Here is a 21,899-nt window from a genome sequence, read left to right on the forward strand (position 1 = left end):
GCACAAAAGAATATACACAGTATGATCCATTCATCTAAAGTTCAAAATGAGGCCAAATGAAATGATGTTGTTTAGGGATACAGACACAGGTGGTAAAACTGTATAGAAAAGCCAAGAAAATGATTATCACAAAAGTCAGGATAGTGGATACCTCTGATGAAGAGAGAGGAGTTTATGACCAAGAGGGGACAAAGAGAAGGGACTGGGAGAGGGTATGAGGAGGGGTTCTGGGAGTAGGAAGTGTTTCATTTCCTCACATTGGTATGGTTCTGTATGTTTTCCTTTCATGATGTTTCATCAACGTGTATATTTATGTCAGTTATATTTCATAATTGTTTTAAACAAAGGAATGATCAGCACAAGGAGCGGCAGAGGTATGACATCCAGGAAAAGTGCACGGGTAGCTTCACCATTGTTGGTAATGTTCTTAAGTTAGGTGTGGATTCATGAGTGTTCATTTTTATGCTCATAACTTACATATAGTTTATATGTTAGATACATCTTATACGTTAAATATGCATAAGCAATTTATAATAAATTAAAAGCAGAGAGGAATCCTGATAGTAGGAAATAGGATGGTTTGCACCAGGATTGTCATCTAGGAAGCTATCGTATAGTTAATCTGGACATAATAAGAATGTTAGAGACTGGAGTCACTGCCATCTCTTTCAGGGAAGAGATTGACAGACAGGGGCCATATTTTCTACCATATTATTCTCATTCCCCTGACTACATACATAGATGCTAAAACTATAAAGCAAAATCATGAAATGTTTATCTCAAAAGTCAGGATAGTGGATACTTCTGAACTGGAGGTGGGCACCCCTCTTTCTTATCTTTTTGTCTTCATAGAAAAGTACAAACAGACATATGTACTAACCAAATTTCGAGGTTCCTAAATAATGGAGACTAACTCTCGGTTAGTTAGAGAGAAAATGAATTTATTGAAAGGACATTACATAGCTCACAAAATTGATGGAAAAGCTGAAGAATGAGGCTTGGAACTTGGAAAGGAGCCATGGGAAATTAGGCAGCCCGAAATAGAGACCAAATCAATACACAGGAAGCATCTGGTTAGTATCCAACTGCGTCTGTCATTGGCACAACCACCATCGGACATTGGACAGTACCCTTATTGCTTCCTCTTCCACCTCTGGAAAGATTCTAAGTGCCATTTGCTTCTTTCTGTTACTCCAGAATCAAGGTCTTAGGTAGGAGTGTCTGATTGGAAGGTCCTGTGCCCAAATTCTAGAGACAAGGGATCTGGAAAAGGGGCTATTTGTCCATACTTAAGCTTCTTTATTGGATTTTTTTCCAAATAGGAAGTGTTAGATACTAGGAGGCCAAAAATGAAAAACTCCTATCACAAGGAATATTAGAAATAAACATATCTGGCCTCTGCCTATTCACAGCGAGGAGAAAAGATGAATAGGATCAGTTAAGATCTGTGAAATTCACAGGGCCATGCTTTTACTTGGAGACAAGGGATTCTGCATAGTCACTGAACTGAAAGGCAGCCAGGCTTTCTCTTCCTTCTGCTTTGCAGTGCACCACTCTCTCTTTTCTAGTTTTTCTGCCTGTGATTGGCAGTGGGAACTGGGGTGGAATTCTGATCAGTCCTGCCAGGCCAGGAAGCTATCTTTAATTCAGGAAGGTGAGATGTGACCCTGCTGCTGTCTCCAAACTGGCCAGCATCAGAGAACTCTTCAAGGGTATGTTTTTGGGTGCCTGACCAACCACGAAGACAACTGACATTTGGGCCGGGCATGGTGTAATCCTAGCACTTTGGGAGGCCAAGGCAGGAGGATCACATGAGCTCAGAAGTTTGAGGCCAGCCTGGGCAACATAGTAAGACTTTGTCTCTACAAAACATAGAAATATTAGCTGGATGTAGTGGTGCACGTCTATAGTCCCAGCTACTTGAGAGGCTGAGGCAGGAGGATGGCTTGAGCTGGGGAGATTGAAGTTGCAGTGGATGGTGATAGCACCACAGCACTCCAACCTGGGCAGGCAACAGAGCAAGATCCCATCTCAAAAAAAAAAAAAGACAGCTGACATTTGGATTCTTGTTTGGCTGGTGATCTAGTTTTTCTGTCATGCAAAACCCTGGAGGAAAAGAGGGATGGGTGATAGGAATCAGACTCTAAATTCCACCCTAAACTTCCAGTTAGCGGTGCCTTAGACTGGCTGGTGATACAACCTAATATGAAATGGCTATATCAGATTCATCTCTTTGAGAATCTGAACTTGGAAGAACTGAGCCCTCAGCAGATGTGGGGAGAGAAGAGACACATGTGAGAGGCTGTGTGATAGTTGCCTTAGTATTTGATGACGCTGTGATCAGCTGCAGGCCATAGTCTCCCTACAAATAGTTAATGAACACACTAATGAAGTTCAATCACGTTTATGAATAAACACTGATTAAAACAATGAGATAGATGTCTTCTTCTTTTTCTTTTCTTACTCAAAATGTCAGTAACCCTGTTGGCAGGGGTATAAGAACAGTTGTGCTCTTACACTTTGCTACTGAAAGTATAGATTGATAGACTTTCTGGAAGACAGCTTGGAAATACATAAATACATACTGAAACTTTAAAATTATGCGTGTCCTTTGACCCAACAATTACACTTCTTGGAACTTTTTTATTTTTATCTGTTTTAGAGATAGGATATTGCTCTATTGCCCAAGTTGGCTTCCAACTCCTGGGCTCAAGTGATTCTCTCACCTCAGCCTTCCGATAACTGGGACTACAGGCACACGCCACTGCACCCAGCCATTGGAATTTATCCTAAAGAAAGAATTTAGGATGTGAAAAAAGATTTAGTTATAAAAGTTCATTCATCACAATGCTATTTACAATAAGAATATTTCCAAACTGTTGGAAACAATCTAAATGTCCAGCAGTATAGACTGACTAAATTATGATGGAAGCTTAAAATAGTATATTCAGCCATTAAAAATGGTTTTGCAGAAACTTACTTTTAAATGAGGCTTCTGAGTCAAAAACAAAAACAATCATTTGTAGCAAAAGCAGCAGCCCAAGCAACATCCTATGTTGGTTTCCAAGGGTCATCGTGAGGGCGAGATGGTACCTGCACATGCAGCGGGGTGCATTACAGGAGAGGAGCCCTGTAAAAATTAGGAAACTCTGATCTTCTATATAACTGCCAGAGACCTGCCCATCATCCTCTCCAGAGAGAGAGAAACCTTAGTTTACTCTGGAATGTAAGCAAGTCTTGTCCAGGAAGGGAGGAAGAAGAGTTCTTTATCTTTACTATCCTGGACCATCTCCAGGGAGGTAAACATGTCTACGCTTTACTATCCTGAGATGTCTCCTTATATAAGTATTCTTGAATTGTTTGCAATTGCCTTTGATCAGAGGACCTGAGCCATGCAGAAAAGTGAGATGTTCAGGGTAAATCTTCTTCTAACATTGATTGTATGTGAAGGGCATTAGATGCAACTGTCAATTTTTTTTTCTCAGTTTGAAAAAGTTTTTATTTTTTATTTCCCATTTTTTAGAGACAGGGTCTTTCTCTGTTGCCCAGGTTAGAGTACAGTGGCATGATCACAGCTCACTGCAGCCTCGAATGCCTGGGCTCAAGCCTCAGCCTCTCAAAGTGCTGGGATTATAGGCATGAGCCACCATGCCTGGTTTTGAAAAAGTTTTAAGAGAAAGTTTGGGAAAATAATATTGCATAAATGTATTTGACATGGACGTTGTTTAGAATATGCTAAGTAAAAAAGTGGATTATACATGGCATGTAGTAAGATCCCATTTTTTAACAATTAGGTATAGGTGTTTGTCCATGGAGAAAAAAATCTGGAGGGGGTATACCAATATATTAATAATGTTTATTTTTGGGTGAGAGACAGCATCATTTGTTTTCAAATGTTCTTTCTGTTTATATGTGTTTTGCTTTTTCTCCAATGAATGTAGTAGTTTTTATGATTAAAATTTCTTTTTCTTTTCTTTTCTTTTTCTTTTTTTTTTGACAGGATCTTACTCTGTTGCCCAGGCTGGAGTACAGTAGTGCAATCATAGCTCACTGCAGCCTTGAACTCCCAGGCTAAAGCAATCCTTCTGCCTCAGCCTCCTGAGTAGCTGGGACTACAGGTGCATACCACCACATCTGGCTAATTTTTAAATTTTTTGTAGAGACAGAGTCTCCGTATGTTGCCCAGCTGGTCTTGAACTCCTGGGCTCAAGTGATCCTCCTTCCTTGGCCTCCCAAAGTGTTGGGATTACAGGCATGAGCCACTGCACCTGGCCTTAAATTTTTTCTTTGTATCAGAAACTATAATTCCTCTTTTTCTTTCTGTCTTCTATTGAGGGTAGATATCAGTAATATGGGTTTTTTGTTTTTTGTTTTTTATTTTTGCTAGTTTAGCTAAATCTTGGATAAAATTAAACTTTCCTATATGAGGGAAGAGAAAAGGGTAAGAGGAAAATAACAATACTAAGAGAGAGGATGGAGGCCGGGCAAGGTGGCTCACACTTGTAGTGTCAGCACTTTGGGAGGCTGAGACGGGTGGGCTGCTTGAGCCCAAGAATTTGAGACTAGCCTAGGCAACATGGTGAAACCCCATCTTTACAAAAAATACAAAAATTCGCCAGGTGTGGTGGTGGGCACCTGTAGTACCAGCTACTCAGGGGACTGAGGTAGGAGGATAGCTTGAGCCCAGGAGGTCGAGGCTGCAGTGAGCCTTGAGTGGGCCACTGTACTCCACTGCACCAGACAAAACCAGAGAGAGCATGGGGGAAAAGTAAAAACAGGGAAACTTGGGAGAAGAGGCAGGTCTTGCGGGGGTTTGAAGTGAAATGCTGATTGATATAAACTCCTTTATCCACAACCCTTACAAAGTCAGTAAATTCCTTGATGTTTTCATATGAGTGGAATTTTTAGTGGGAAGCTCAGAGAAAAGGAAGAGGAGACAATAGTAATATAGGTTGCATTTTGGGTGTTGTATAGGTGCTTCAAACGAATGTGCTTAGCTATATTTAGAATAAATGATCACCTAGAATAGTGGTTCTCAAACTCTTAAAAGTTATTGAAGATCCTAAAGAACTTTTTCTAATGTGGCTTATAACTATGTATTATTTACCATATTAGAAATTAGAACTAAGAAATGTAAAATCACAAGAAAATATAAACCCTCACAATGATGACTTCGTTACGCATCGGGTAGACTCTGGAAAACTCCCTTCTACATTTGTTGGTGAAAGAGGGTGAAAAAGACAAATAACAAGTTAGCATTATTATTAAAATAGTATTGACTTCATGTTCTCCCTGAAATGGTCTTGGAGTTCCAAACCAAACTTTGAGAACCACTGACCTAGACAATTAATATTTTGTGAGGTAGGATATTGACTTCTACTTCTGCCCCATTTTCTCTTTTCTCTCTAGTGTTCTGTTGTTTATATATTGAACCTCTTCTGATTCTTTTATCTTTTCTCTTCTGTTGTTCATTGTCATCTTCTTGTTTTTCTTCCCTTCCCCCCCCACTCCTCCTCCTCCTTCTTATTTTTTCTTCTTCCTTTTTCTTCTTTCTTCCTGCTCTTCTCCTTCCTCCTCCTCCCCTTCCTAATCTTCCTCTTCCTCCTTCTCCTCCTCCTCCTCGTCCTCCTCCTCTTCTTTTTTTTCTGAGACAGGGTCTTACTATGTCACCCAGGCTGGAGTGCAGTGGTACAACCACAGTTCACTGTAACCTCAACCTCCTGGGCTCAAGTGATCCTCCTACTTCAGCCTCCCAAGTGGTTGGAACTACAGGCACACACCACCACACCTGTCTAATTTTTTAAAAATTTTTTGTAGAGATGGGGTTTCATTATGTTACCCAGGCTGGTCTTGAAATCTTGGGCTCAGTTGATCCGCCTGCCTCAGCCTCCCAAAGTGCTGGGATTACAGGTGTCAGCCACTGTGTCTGGCCTCTTTTTTTATTTCTTCCTGGGAGATTTCTATAATTATGTTTTCCAACCTAATTCTTTGAATGCTGCTTTAATTTTTCATTTTTATTTTTTGTATATAGCATCCTGTTTGGTTTTGGGTATAATATTTTCTTAAATTTCTTTGAGGATATGAATTATTGTTTTCCTTTCCTCCCTATATGATCTCTATTTCTTCCAAGTTCTTTTTAATGCTCGTTGTCCTCTTTGTCTTTTGTGTTAGAAAATTTTCCTCAAATATCTGATGTTATTTAGTTGTTTGCCTGTATTTAAGAGTGAAGCACTAAAAACTGAAACTGTGTGACTAGCTGGGGCCTGTTTACTGTGGGCCTTGCTGTAGAATGCTCACAGTCATTAGAATGACCTTAGCACTATCTGACAAATCCATGATAATGCAGAATTTGGTTGGATATCATTTAATGTCCATAGGGGTGTGACCCTACCATAAAGAAGGACATGAAAACATTTTGGGATTCTACCAACTCCAAAAAGGTTTTAACAGACTGTGATGGTTAATATTGAGTGTCAACTTGATTGGATTGAAGGATGCAAAGTATTCTTCCTGGGTGTGTCTGTGAGGGTGTTGCCAAAGGAGATTAACATTTGAGTCAGTGGACTGGGAGAGGCAGACCAACCCTTAATCAGCTGCCAGCACTATCTAATCAGCTGCCAGGGTGGCTAGGATAAAAGCAGGAGGAGGAAAGTGGAAGGACTAGACTGGCTTAGTCTTCTGGCCTCCATCTTTCTCCTGTACTGGATGTTTCCTGCCCTTGAACATCAGATTCCAGGGTCTTCAGCTTTTGGACTCTTGGACTTACACCAGTGGTTTGCCAGGGGCTTTTGGGCCTTTGGCCACAGACTGAAGGCTGCACTGTCAGCTTCCCTACTTTTGAGGTTTTGGGACTCGGACTGGCTTCCTGGCTCCTCAGCTTGCAGACAGCCTATTGTGGGATTTCACCTTGTGATTATGTGAGCCAATACTCCCTAATAAACTCCCTTTCATATACACATTTATCCTATTAGTCCTGTCCCTCTAGAGAACCTTGACTAGCACACAGACTTAAATAAGAATCCTGAGGATCCAATGGAATGACCATAAGTATCTTTACAGGTAGTTGGAAAACATTACATATCTAAGGAAAATTGAAGAAATGTAAAACCAAGTAGTGATGAAAGATGTTAGCTACAATATTTTTTTTGAGACAGGTTTTCACTCTGTCACTCAGGCTGGATGCAGTGGCAGATCATGGCTCACTGCAGCGTCAGCCTCCTGGGCTCAGGTAATTCTCCCATCTTAGCCTCCCGAGTAGCTGAGACTACAGGCACACACCACCACACGCAGCAGATTTTTTGTATTTTTATTAGAGACAGAGTTTCACCATGTTGCCCAGGCTGGTCTCGAACTCCTGGGTTCAAATGATTCACCCGCCTTGGCCTCTCAGTGCTGGGATTACTGTGCCTGTCCTAGCTACAATCTTATTTGGGGTTGCAAACTCCAGGAATAAAGGAATATTTAGGACTGAAACTCAAGGACTGGATTTTAGAGTCCAGAATGTAGTGACTACAGAAAGGAACTTAGCTCGGCAATCAGAGTCACAAGAAATATTTCCAGGGTGTGTTATAATTCCAAGTCTCATGCTCAGCTGAAGTGTTTGGTCAGAGTAAACTCAGCCAGCTGAGAAGATGATGTTCCCCTAAGTGGAAAGGCAATGTTTCTTCAAATAAACAACTTTCTTTAACTTTATGAAATTTAGAATTTAGAAAAGTTACAAAGTAAACATATGGTATTAAATGTTAGTTAAAATCCTTATTTTAGGTACTCCTTTTTATTCTTTTTTTAGAGATGGGGTCTTGTTCTGTCCTGTCAAGGAGCAGGTGTCCCTGAGAACCCAAACATTCCAGAGAGTATCTGAGAACCTACCTGGGAAAAAAGTCCCATAACACACACAGTAGGCAAAGAGCCAGAAAATTAGTTTAAAAGCAGCATAGGGATGGGAGGCAGCATGGGCCTCTAAAGCTGTCCTGCTGCTGTCCGGTAGTACCTCCTATATAAGTCCTAATAAACTCATCTACTTGCCAAACTGGACTTGTCTGAGTCATTGTTTGGTCTCTTGGCTCCCTCCCAGCTTGGGGGAAGGTTTTTCTATATGATTCCAGGTTTTTCTCATTACAGGCATGATAATGCATGCATGTAGTCCTGAGCTACTTGGGAGGCTGAGGCAGGAGGATTGCTTGAGTCCAGGAGTTTGAGGCTGCCGTGAGCTATGTCAGCACCACTGTATTCCAGCCTGGACGGTACCTTGCTAAAAAAAATAAAATAAAATAAAAAGGCATATTAGAGAAACAGATTAGCCTGTGATTCCAATTTAACATATAAATTGTGTAACTGACTTAGATTTGGGATTCAAGATTTAACTCTTACTAAATTTATAACAGTATTGGACCATTTAAGAGACATTAAGTCTTATTGTATTTATAAATTTAATTATCATGAGACATTTCATTTGAGAAGTTATTTGTAGGAGCTTTTCTTGGGAAGTTTTGTTATAAGCCAATTGAAGAATTTAAAATGAAAATGAAATTATTATACACTAGTAATAATTTTCATTTGTTTGTTTGTTTGTTTGTTTTGAGACAGGGTCTCACTCTGTCACCCAGGCTGGAATGCAGTGAGGCCATATCAGCTCACTACAACCTCCACCTCCTGGGTTCAAGAGATTCTCCTGCCTCAGCTTCCTGAGTAGCTGGGATTACAGGCACGCACCACCATACCCGGCTAATTTTTTTATTGAGACGGAGTTTTACCATTTGGCCAGGCTGGTCTTGAACTCCTGACCTCAAGTGATCTGCCCACCTCAGCCTCTGAAAGTGCTGGGATTACAGATGTGCACCACTGCACCCAGCCATGTTTGTTTGTTTTTTGAGACAGAGTCTCACTCTGTTGCCCAGGCTGGAGTGCAGTGGCACAAACATATCTCACTGCACTCCTGGCCTTAAGCAATCCTCCCACCTCAGCCTCCCAGGTAGCTAGGATTACAGGTGTTTATTACATTTATGAACATGATTTGAAAATGATTAAGGGAATTAATTAATTAGATGCTAAAAATTCCCTTAAAAGTTAATATTGCATTTTGGTAGATTTTATAAACCTACCAAATCAGATCTGGAAATTGAATTTAAAAGTTTAAGGAAGAACTAGGTTTTAAAAATTGCAATAGGTAAAATATGAATTAAAAAGAACAAACTGGTCTCTGAATAATTTTTCTGTGTGCAAAAAATTGCCATTAAATGCATAAAGTACCCACATTGACAATTTGATGAGAATTGGAAGTTTTTATTGAGAAATTCCCATATGACAGTATATGTGGGTCATTTCTCTAGATTGTCCAGTTTCCAAGAACAGTCCTTCAATCCCTTGCCTGTGCAAGAATAACCTGCAGCAGGGCTGGCTTCATGGGCCAGCATCCCATGCAGTCTCACAGGGCCCTGCTCTTAGAAGGACCTCACACTTGTTCTAATGCTCTGCTCAAAAAAAAAAAAAAAAAAAAAAGGCATATTAGAGAAATAGATTAGCCTGTGATTCCAATTTAACATATAAATTGTGTAACTGACTTAGATTTGGGATTCAAGATTTAACTCTTACTAAATTTATCACAGTATTGGACCATTTAAGAGAAATTTTGCCATCTTGAAAATTTTATTTTAAACAAGGAGCCCTACATTTTTATTTTGCACTGGGCCCTGCAAATTCTGTAGCCAGTCTTGCCCTGTAGTCAGAGTTGTGGCAGCCAAGCAGTGGGAGAGGGCTGGAGTTTCAAAGGTCAGTGTGCAGACTCTCCCCAGTCCCTGAGTTTTCTCAGTTGCCTCCCTGTCACCCGCCAAGTTGTGCCTATTGTCCACCAGTCCGTGGTCTCTCCAGTCCAACTTTAAAAGATCCACTTTCCTGCCAGGGTCGAGGGGAGGAACTGTCAGCTGGCCATATGGGCTAGAGGAGGAGGAGATGAGGGGGATATCTAGTTCCCCTGCTTTTGCTAATTCTGTGGTAGGAATTACCTTGCCTTTTTCATTTGTGTTTTTGAGACAGGGTCTCATTCTGTTGCCCAGGCTGGAGTGCAGTGGCATGATCATAGCTCACTGAAGCCTTGAACTCCTGGGCTCAAGCGATCCTCCCACCTCAGCCTCCCGAGTAGCTAGGATTACAGATATGCACCACCACACCCAGCTTGAATCACCTTGTTTTTGAGGCTTTCTCCCCTGCAGACACTTGCAGAATGGAAAAAGTTGAAACTTAATTACCAATTAGCCTATTCCAAAATTTTGCTGACATCTCAACTCTAATGTATCTCCTTTCTCATTATTTGCCCTTATGGATTTATGCCTTTTGTTCCTTTATTTAGGTTTTGGGAGAAACAGGAGAAAATGCAGGTGTTCAATCTGCCGGGCATGACAAGTAGTCTCAATTTAGCTTCCATAGAAACAACTACTTTTCTCCTTAGTACTCGATTTTTGTTGCTTTATGTAATACTTAATCAAATGATATAATTACAATGACAAGTACAACTGGCATAAATAAGCTTAAGAACAAACCCATTTTGGCCGGGCGTGGTGGCTCACGCCTGTAATCCCAGCACTTTGGGGGGCCGAGACTGGTGCGTCACGAGGTCAGCAGATCGAGACCATCCTGGCTAACACGGTGAAACCCCGTCTCTACTAAAAATACAAAAAAATTAGCCGGGCGTGGTGGCAGGCGCCTGTAGTGGAGGCTAAGGCAGGAGAATGGTGTGAACCTGGGAGGTGGAGCTTGCAGTGAGCCGAGATTGCGCCACTGCACTCCAGCCTGGGCGACAGAGTGAGACTCTGTCTCAAAAAAAAAAAAAGAATAAACACATTTTGACTCTTGGTAAATATGCACCTCAGTTAGTGGGGACAGAAGTATGCGGGCATTAGTCATTTTACAGAAGGAATGAGAGTTGTGGTTAAGTTGGGCAAGTTGGATTAAATGGAGATTAGTCAACTGAATTTCTATTTTAAATAAATGAATATAAGGCATTCATTAAGAGGGTGCATTATTGAAAGTCTAAATGATTTGGCTTCTTGGACAACCAATTTAACTTTAAAGAAGCTAATCTGTCTTTTTTTTTTTTTTTTCTTTAGAAAAGAATGGGGTTTCATTCTTTTTGCCCAGGCTGGAGTGTAGTGGCGTGATCACAGCTCACTGCAGCCTCAATCTCCCAGGCCCAAGCGATCCTCCCTCTTCAGCCTCCCAAGAAGCTGGGACTAGAGACACATACCATGACACCCGGCTAATTAAAACACAATTTATTTTTGTTTTTGTTTTTGTTTTTGTAGAGACGGGGTCTCCCTATGTTTCCCAGGCTGGTCTTCAAGGCTCAAGGAATACTCCCGCTTTGTCCTCCCAAAGTGCTGAGATTACAGTTGGGAACCACCGTGCCCAGCCTAATCGGTGTTTTAAAAAGCCTTAAGCAAACAACTGCCTTTCTGGGATCAGAGTCTTTTCTGCACTTTGACATGGGTAGTATCGAAGAGTCCAGAGTAACCTCCTGACTCTTGGCCCCTGCTCTGTCCTAACTCCCAACAATCCCTGCCTCTGCCTTTATCTCCTAGTGGACTTTTGAGCTGCTTTGACCTCAAAGACCTTGGTTTGCATGTATGAGTCATACCTTGTGAGGCTCCCTTTCATAGGTACCTGGCTGTTTAGCCTCTAGCCTTTGGGGAATTCAGGGCAGACTGACTTGTCTTTCTGTTGGCTTCCTCCAATGCAGGATGTTAGCTTCAGTTTCTCTGCTCTACGTCAGTTATCCATTCTTTGTTTTCCATCTTCCATAATTCTGACATTTTCCATCTATCATCACCTGTATTTGTCTTTATATTTGAAGAGTTTACATCTCTCTTTTTTTTATTTTATTATACTTTAAGTTTTAGGGTACATGTGCACAACGTGCAGGTTTGTTACCTTCACAGATGGGAACTGAACAATGAGAACACATGGACACAGGAAGGAGAACATCACACACCGGGGACATCTTTTTTAAAAACATTGTTATCCCTTTACTATCAGTTTAATGGAAGTTCTGAGGGGTAGAGAATCACTGCTTCTCTTGAGTAATTCATGTTTGACTTTCTCTCTACTGTGGTAGGTTCCTATTTCCTAAGCTGATATTTCCTTCATCTCCTGATTCTTCTGAAAACAGGAGTCTCAGTTTTTAGCTTTCTAGACAATTTGAAAAAGACATCTACTCAGCCTTCAGAGCCCTATTTGTTCTGTGGTTAATATGCAGCCAGAAACAAGTCAATGTAAGTCAGCTTTTGCAAATATCAATTAGAACTTAGGGGATGTGTCAGGATAAAACTTAAAGTGTAATTGGTTTAAGTCAAGCTAACTCTGGGAAATTTCCTCTTGATAGAAAAATAATATTCATAAGGTCAGATGAGCTTTTTTCCTTTGACTGTGAAGAAGGGAATATTTAGGGATTGGAAGTTAAAATTTTCCTTAGAACAAGATTTAGATTTGTAACATTTCCTAAACTCACAGCAATTGTTTTTTTGTACAATTGCATGGCACTTTCAGTTTCAAAGATCCTTTTTTTTGGGAGGTGGGTAGAACTTAAAATAATACCTTCCATCTTTAGTACAGTTGTTGGTGGGGTATTGGTTCCAGGACACCCCCACAGATAACAAAATCTGCAGTTGCTCAAGTCCCTTATATAAAATGGCGTATGTAGTATTTGCATGTAACCTATGCACATTTTCCTGTATGCTTTAAATCATCTCTAGATTACTTATAATACCTAATACAATGCCTACACATCACTTCTTTCACATAGATTCAATGTAGTACTAGGTGAACAGCAAATTCAAGTTTTGCTTTTTGGAATTTTGTGGAACTCCCCACCCCCAAATATATAATATATATTATATTATATATTTAATATATATTATATATAATATAATATATATTATATATTATATTATATATAATATATATTATATAATATATATAATATAATATATATTATATATTATATTATATATAATATATATTATATAATATATAATATAATATATTATATAATATATAATATATAATATATAATATATAATATATTATATATTATATATAATATATTATATATAATATATAATATAATATATAATATATAATATAATATATAATATATAATATATAATATATAATATATAATATTATATATAATATATAATATATAATATTATATATAATATATAATATTATATATAATATATAATATATAATATTATATATAATATATTTTTATAATATATAATATATAATATATAATATATAATATTATATATAATATATTTTTATAATATATAATATATATTATATATTATATATAATATATAATATTATATATATTTTTTATATTATATATAATATATATATAATATATAATATATAATATTATATATATTTTTTATATTATATATAATATATATATAATATATATTTTATATTATATATAATATATATTTTATATTATATATAATATATTTTTGTATTATATATAATATATATTTTATATTATATATACTATATATATTTATATTATATATACTATATATTTATATTATATATACTATATATTTTATATTATATATACTATATATTTTATATTATATATACTATATATTTTATATTATATATACTATATATTTTATATTATATACTATATATATTTTATATACTATATATATTTTATATACTATATATTTTATATTTTATATACTATATATATTTTATATTTTATATACTATATATAATATTTTATATTATATATATTTTATATTTTATATATATAATATATAAAAAATATATAATATATAATATATATTATAATTTTACATATATAGTTTATTTATATATATATATATATATATATATATTTTTTTTTTTTTGAGACAGCATCTCGCTCAGCCACCCAGGCTGGAGTGCAGTGGTGTGATCTCGGCTCACTGCAACCACTGTCTCCCGGTTTCAAGCAATTCTCCTGTCTCAGCCTCCTTAGTAGCTGGGATTACAGGCACCTGCCATCATGCTCAGCTAATTTTTATATTTTAGTAGAGACAGGGTTTCACCATATTGGCCAGACTGGTCTTGAACTCCTGACCTCAGGTGATCTGCCCACCTCGGCCTCCCAAAGTGCTAGCATTACAAGCACGAGCCACCACACCTAGCCTCCCACCAAATATTTTTCATCTCCAGTTGATTGAATCCATAGATTTGGAACCCATGGATACAGAGAGCTGACTGAATATAACTTTTTCACATATTTGGGGTTTTTTTTTTCCTGCAGAAATGTAATCTGTTCTTTCAGAGTAGAGATTGTTTCTGATACATCTTAGCATCTCTGAGTGCCAGAATGAGGGCGTACCATAAGGTCAGGCACATAGAGCTTGTTTAATCTATCAAGCCATGAGTGAGGAACTACTATAACTCTAATTTTATAGCTGTGGAAACTGAGGCACAAGCTACACAGCTGTAGTAAGAGGTAGAGGTAAGAGGTAGTAACTTATTTTACAGAGGGAATGAAAATGGTGGGTAAGTTGGACAAGTTGGTTCCTAGGATAGCACCAAGAGGAACTGACTCCACTGATTAACCAGGTTAGCTGCCTCCTACCCAAGCACACTGCAGGATTTGCCTTCAGTGACAACATGCAAGGTGCTTTCTGGAGAGGCATATCTGGGACTTCATGGAGCTTGCAGAATCGGTTGTATGGCTGCTGGCTAGTAGGTGTTTGACAAGTTTGGCCTGAGACTATCTCTGAAACATACCACCTGAAGCATGGTTGTGGAGAAGCCCCATAGCTCAATCTTAACTATTGGAGGCTACTGATACCTGCCTTAAAGATGTTATTAATAATAAATATGAATGACCAAATTGACTTAGGTTAATTTGTAACCTCCTTCTCCCTTAGTTATCTCCAGCCGAAAGAAATCTAGTCTAAGAGAGTCACAAAATATCTTGTGAAAATTTACCACAGGCCTCAAACAGAGACTCGGGGGACTGAAGTCTCTGACATGAAGCGCTTCCTGCAGGGTATAAGCATTTGGAACACGGGTAAGGCCTATGGGCTAAAATCTCCAACCAGCAGCGGTTAGAAATTCAATGTTGTCCCCAAGCACTTTAGATCTCCTGAGTGTTTTGAATTCCAGTGGGAAGGGAGTTCTGATAAAAGGCAGCTGAGTTTGGAAGGATTGTAGCCTCAGGATGGCTCCTCTCCCTTTTGACCCATGGTTGAGGAAATTCTGCCTCAGCAGCCCTGTCTCCCTTTCTGCATCCATCTCATAGTCCCCACTGGTGATCCCCCATCTCAAGTAGCAAATTCCAAAGACGTTGGAGAATGTTGGCCTTGTTGGTTGTCTCATATCAGAAATAATCTGAGAGTTGCTTGTGAATTGCAGGACTATTTAGATTTTGAGGTCAGAAGCGTAGAACTGGTACTTTTTTTTTTTTTTTTTTTGAGATGGAGTCTCACTCTGTTGCCCAGGCTGGAATGCAGTGGCGCAATATCCGCTCACTGCAAGCTCTGTCTCCCGGGTTTATGCCATTCTCCTGCCTCAGCCTCCCGAGTAGCTGGGACTACAGGCGCCCGCCATCACGCCCGGCTAATTTTTTGTATTTTTAGTAGAGACGGGGTTTCACCGTGTTAGCCAGGATGGTCTCAATCTCCTGACCTCGTGATCCGCCTGCCTCGGCCTCCCAAAGTGCTGGGATTACAGGCGTGAGCCACCGCGCCTGGCCAGAACTGGTACTTTTAAAATGTCTTTTTATTTTTTAATTAATTTTTTTTAAAGAAATAGAGATGGGGTCTTGCTATGTTGTGCAGGCTGGTCTTGAACTTCTGGCCTCAAGCGATTCTCCTGCCTTGGCCTCCCAAAGTGCTGGGACTACAGGTGTGTACCACTGTACCCAGCCTTTAAAATGTCTTAAAAAGTGAAAAACTATATTTGAATATAAATAAAGAATTAAGAACAACACTTGAGTATTGAGACTATATTATCCAATACAATTGAAACTATAGACCATACTCTCTAGACTTTCACACAAGCTTTTCAGTTTTAATTTCACATAATTTGAAAAGTGATGTACATGTGACTATCGAGCATTTGAAATGTAACTCATACAACTGAGGAACTGAATTTTTTATTTTATTTATTTTAAGTAACTTAAATTTAAATAGCCACTTGTGAGTAGTGGCTACCATCCTGGTCACCACACATCCAGAACATGGTGATAAGCCTGTATCAGGATAGTCTAGGTTATGTTGCAGCCACTGAGAACCCCAAAATCTTGGTGATTTATAAGAACAAATGTTTATTTCTTGCTTGTGTTATGTCCCCATTTTGGGTTGGCTAGAGACCCAGATGGCTGCAGCAGCCACCATCTCATGTGTTGCCCGTCATTATGGAGAGGCTTGTACCAGCACATAAATGCTCTAGTCCCGAGGGTACATACATCACTTCTGGTCACAGCTCACTGACTAGGACTAGTCACATGGCCCCATCTAACCAGGAAGCCGAGAGTGAAGCCCTAACTCTGTGCAGAGATCCTTAGCAACAACTGCCACCAACATTAGCCCCCCCTTTCAAAATACAGAGAAGGAGTCCCAAGGGATAAAGAGAGTAGTGCTACTTGTGTTTTCTTGAAAAATGGAGAATTGAGTTTCTCACAACTCAATTATTTATTACCTCCTATGTACTTATTAGCACAGATTTATCAAAAACAGGTGAGGTGTGGAGCAAAAAGCAAATTTCAAACATTTTAACAAAAATAAAAAATCTTTACATAAATTTAGAGCTGACAACAGTCAGCATGTCTTATTAGTTGCATGTAGGAAATATCTTTTAATAAGATATGCAATGCAAGGAACAATCAATGGATTATTTTTTATATGTTTGGGATGAAAATGAATGGAAGAAAGTATATCTGTTATTTTTCTCAGTGCAGCATATAAATTGTACATTTTTCACTAGCAAGGAATAAAAAGTCATTTTCTTTAAAAATGATAAATTGCTAGGGACATTTGTGGATTGTGATTGTCTTAAAAATGAAAACACTAAATATTTATTAACTGGACAATGGATTGTTTCTTTCCAGACTACATCAAAGAATCAGAGAATTATCTAGCCCTACATTTAACAGCATGTCTTAAACTCTTTCTAGACCATCCACAATATTGTTTGAACATCTGAAGACATGGGGGACTTGCCATCTGATATCTGATAACAGACTTCCTGTAAAGCAGGACTGGTAGTTTCCTGATAACAAATTCTTCAATATGAAGATATGGATAAAGCATTTGGCTGCCAATAATGAACTGCACCAAAGTCACCAATTCAAACCATGCATAGTATCATCAGTGATGATGATGATGATGATGATGATGATGATGATAATGTCACATGTTAAAAATGTCATATAGATTTTAGCATCTTGAGGACCTGATACTCTGTAACAGTGGTCCCTAACCTTTTTGGCACCAGGGACCACTTTCATGGAAGACAGTTTTTCCGTGGACCAGGAGAGGGGGTGGTTTTGGGATTATTCAAGCACATTACATGTAGTGTGCATTTTATTTCTATTATTATTATATTGTAATAATATATTTTATTATAATATAAAATAAGTATACAACTCATCATAATGTAGAATCAGTGGAAGCCCTGAGCTTGTTTTCCTGCAACTAGACTGTCCCATCTAGGGGTGATGGGAGACAGTGACAGATCATCAGGTGTTAGATTCTCATAAGGAGAGTGAAACCTAGATCCCTCACATGAGCAGTTCACAATAGAGTTCGTTCCTGAGAGAACCTAATGCCGCCGCTGATCTGACAGGAGGCAGAGCTCAGGCGGTAATGCGAGCAATGGGGATCGGCTGTAAATATAGATGATGCTTTGCTCACTTGCCCACTGCTAACCTCCTTATGTGTGACCTGGTTCCTAACAGGCCACTTACTGGGGGTTGGGGACACCTGCTCTATAAGATATCCTTCTAGAATGATATAGTACTAAGCTGATGCTCAAGAGAAATTTTGAACTAAATGTGTAAATTCGGCTACCTATATAAACAAGAACTTCCTAAATCATTCTGTTCCATAGCAAAACACAACCACATAAGCCAGTTCTTCACATCTAGGCACCACAGTGTTTGTTAGATATAGCTGTGTCCTTTACAACTGGTAGCATGGAAAGAAAGAGAAGTCTGCAAAGATTGAACAAACAGCATGCACTGTGGTATCCTTTATTTAAAAATTGTGAGCTGACTACAGTTGTAGTGTTCTCATTTACCATTCTGATGGCATAATAAACCAAGAGAACATTAACACAATTCCAAGAAGCCATTAACCTGTAACACACATATACGCCACACATGCACACACACAACATACACGCACACAAAGGTTATATTCTGAACACAAAAGTGATAGAAAAAAGCTTTGAATGCACTAAATCAAATAAAAACCCTTTATTATAATAAACTGTGGCAATACTGTGGCTATTATGAAAAATATTGTAACTATTTTAAAAGCAAAAGGAAAAATACTGGCAGTTTGAAACTAGCAGCAAAAAGCAGATAAAAATAGAATGGAAGATAACATAAGACTAATATCAAAATTCTAATGTTGATACTGTGTAGGATTGCACTGAAGTAATTTTAAATTGGTTCTTAAGGAACTCTTAAAAAGTCCCTTAAAAATATTAAATTGTTGCACCTTACAAACAGTGGAAAAGAAAAAAAAGTATTTGGAATGTTACACACACACACACAGAGGAAATGTATTAGGTCTATCATCAATTATGGTCTTTGTTTATGACCTTCAAAAAGTTTTATAAAGAAAAAATTTAAGTGCCAATGTAGTGAAAGAAAGTTAAAAATTCCTAAAGACGCAAGTCTGAGTGCATTTACCAGGTCTAAGAATATATTTAAAGGTTGGGGGCAAGGCATGATTGATGCACATTTAAGAAGAAAAATATGGAACCCATAAGGTAGGTCAAGTTCTTTGGAGAGTGTTGAGAATGAAGATGTATTAAACTCTGGCTATCTTGGAGGAGATTCCAAAGTACATGGAGTTCTCCAGCTCTTTATCAGTTGAAATCTGTTTCATCGTGGCCAATAGATAATTAAGACTAACTTTTCAGCAAACTGATTTCTCCTACATTCAAACACAAAAATCTTTACCACACGTTCAGAGCTGATATTCTATAACAGCACAAATAAGAATCCTGGTTTACAAAGGAAACCACATTAGCAAGGATATTTTTTTCCCCATGGGTTCTTAACCAAATGTCTGAAGCTGCTAGACATCTGCAAAGAGGGGATAAGTTTAGATTTCCTACTGATTTTGGAAGAAAAATATTTTCCTAAGGAAGCTGGAGTCATCCATGAGCAGGGACCTGTCTTCAGAGTCTAAGAAGCATAATGTCCTTAATGCTTAAACTCATGACAAGTTGAGAGTCAGCAAAACTGGCAGGTGGAAGGGGAAAGAGAAATGGAGAGTTTGAACATCTGCAGTGTACTTTGGAATAAAGTGGCTCAACTGCTTTCAGAAATGAATTGCTGGAGTACTGGGAGAAAACCCAGTTCTCTAGAGTCAGGGGGTGGGGAGAGGGAGGCTTCCCATCCCCAGGAACCCTCTGGGCTGAGCTGTGGCCCAGAACTCTTGTTTTGGCCTTATTTTTCATGAGCGCATTCAAGTGGAGAATTTATGACTTTGCCCAGATAAATATTTGGTTTGGTTACTTTCTCTCTAAAATCAATTGGTCAGTCAAGTTACTGGTGATTTCCCTAAATGAAATCTAGCTGCACTAGTATCTTAAGGTGCCAGCTAACGTAGATTAATGCCCATCAATAACGCTGCTAGGTATCAACTGCTGTTTCTGAAGAATCAACCCACAAATGACCTAACCGATAATCTATCACACTAGGTGCTTTTACTATCTTGAGTTTTTTTTTTTTTTTTTTTGAGTTTTAGAGAAATAGTCCTTTTAATATGACTTAGAAACTGCTTTTCTCTGGCTTTGTTTCACTCTTCTTCCTCTTCCCCTTCCCCTTCACCTTCCTCCATCGTTTCCACAATGAGCTCTGCTGTGCAGGTGGCTTCTCCAAGACTGTTGACAGCCTTGCAGGTGTACTTGGCATCGTCATCCCCGCAAACATCACTAATAATTAAAGAGCAGTTCCCGTCCTCATCGTAGTCTATCTGGAAGTGGCGGGACTCCCTGATTGACTGGTCATCTTTGAACCAGACAACCTCGGGGTCTGGGTATCCTGCATCACAGGGAGAGAACACAAGTTGCAGGAACTGTTATTCAAAATTTCTTATCAACTCATGCAAGCAACTTGTCAGCTACCACTATTGATTAAGGTGGTTAAGGAGAAAATTTTGATGTTGGCCTTTATCGACTGTTTTGATATCTACATTAGAATATGGACATGTCTTGTAAATACCAATATCTGAAACCCCAAATAGAATATTTTAAAGTTGTTCCATTTCCCACACATGTTGGACTAGCACCACATCCCACCTATTAAAAAACTTATTTAATAGTTTTTTTATTTTTTTTAAAGTGATGAGTCTCACTCTGTTGCCTAGGCTGGAGTGTAGTGGCATGATCGTAGCTTACTGTTGCTCAAATTCCTGGGCTCAAACCATCCTCCCTTCTCAGCCTCCTGAGTAGTGAGACTATAGGCATGAGCGACCGTGCTCAGTTAAACATCCCACCTTTCACTTTTTGGGGGGTAGGGGGGCAGGGTCTCATTCTATCACCTAGGCTGGAGTGCAGTGGCATGAACATGGCTCACTGCAGCCTCAACTTCCTGGGCTCAAGTGATCCTCCTCCCTCAGCCTCCCAAGTAGCTGGAGCTATAGGTACATGCCACCATGCCTGGCTAATTTTTTAAAAAGTTTTTTTTTGTAAAGACAGGGTCTCCCTATGTTGCCCAGGCTGGTCTCAAACTCCTGGGCTCAAGTGATCCTCTGACCTTGACCTCCCAAAGTGCTGGGATTACAGGTGTGAGCCACCACACCCACCCATCTTTAAACAGACATAGAGTACTACCTGAGGCTAGGCATGGTGGCTCATACCTGTAATCCCAGCACTTTGGGAGGCCAAGGTGGGCAGGAGTTCAAGACCAGCTTGGCCAACATGGCAAAAATAAAAATTAAAAATAGAGTACTACCTGAAATACTGCTCCAACTCCAACTCTACACCTAGATCTGAATACCTTCTTAGATTGAAAATACAATTTTCTTTTTCCTTTTTTTTTGAGACAGAGTCTCACTCTGTCGCCCAGGCTGGAGTGCAGTAGCGTGATCTTGGCTCACTGTAACCTCCGCCTCCTTGGTTCAAGTGATTCTTGTGCCTCAGCCTTCTGAGTAGCTGGGATTACAGGTGCGCGCCACAACACCCGGCTAATTTTTGTATTTTTAGTAGAGACAGGGTTTCAGCATGTTGACCAGGCTGGTCTGTATCTCCTGACCTCAGGTAATCTGCCTGCCTTGGCCTCCCAAAGTGCTGGGATTACAGGTGTGAGCTACCTGTGCTCGGCCGAAAATACAATTTTCTATCTTTTTTTTTTTTTTGAGACAGAGTCTCACTATGTTGCCTAGGCAGGAGTGCAGCAGCATGATCTCGGGTCACTGCAACCTCCAATGTCCAGGCTCAAGTGATCCTTCCACCTCAGCCTACTGCGTAGCTCAGACTACAGGTACACACCACCACACCCAGCTAATTTTCGTATTTTTTGTAGAGATGGGGTTTCACCATGTTGCCCAGGCTGGTCTTGATCTCCTGGACTCAAGTGATCTGCCTGCCTTGGCCTTCCAAAGTGTTGGGATTACAGGCGTGAGCCACTATGCCCAGCCTAAATTTTCAATTTTGTATAA

At 39.1% G+C, this 21,899-nt stretch overlaps 1 protein-coding gene and 1 long non-coding RNA gene across 12 annotated transcripts in view; one reads left to right on the forward strand and one right to left on the reverse strand.

Annotated features, from left to right (window-relative positions):
- The window catches only part of LOC117979742 (uncharacterized), a 45,722-nt gene that overhangs the window by 8,968 nt on the left and 14,855 nt on the right, over positions 1-21,899 (forward strand). The gene's annotated exons all lie outside the window — the stretch shown is intronic.
- MYLK (myosin light chain kinase) overlaps positions 18,240-21,899 on the reverse strand; it is a 271,706-nt gene continuing 268,046 nt past the window's right edge. For all 9 annotated transcript variants that reach the window (XM_034957201.3, XM_034957195.3, XM_034957198.3 and 6 more), the window contains one exon: positions 18,240-20,281. In XM_034957201.3, coding sequence (XP_034813092.2) covers positions 20,037-20,281 — 245 coding nt within the window. In that variant the 3' untranslated portion in view covers positions 18,240-20,036. The remainder of the gene's footprint in view (positions 20,282-21,899) is intronic.

This window comes from Pan paniscus, chromosome 2 (genome assembly GCF_029289425.2).
Source record: "Pan paniscus chromosome 2, NHGRI_mPanPan1-v2.0_pri, whole genome shotgun sequence".
NCBI lineage: Eukaryota > Metazoa > Chordata > Mammalia > Primates > Hominidae > Pan > Pan paniscus.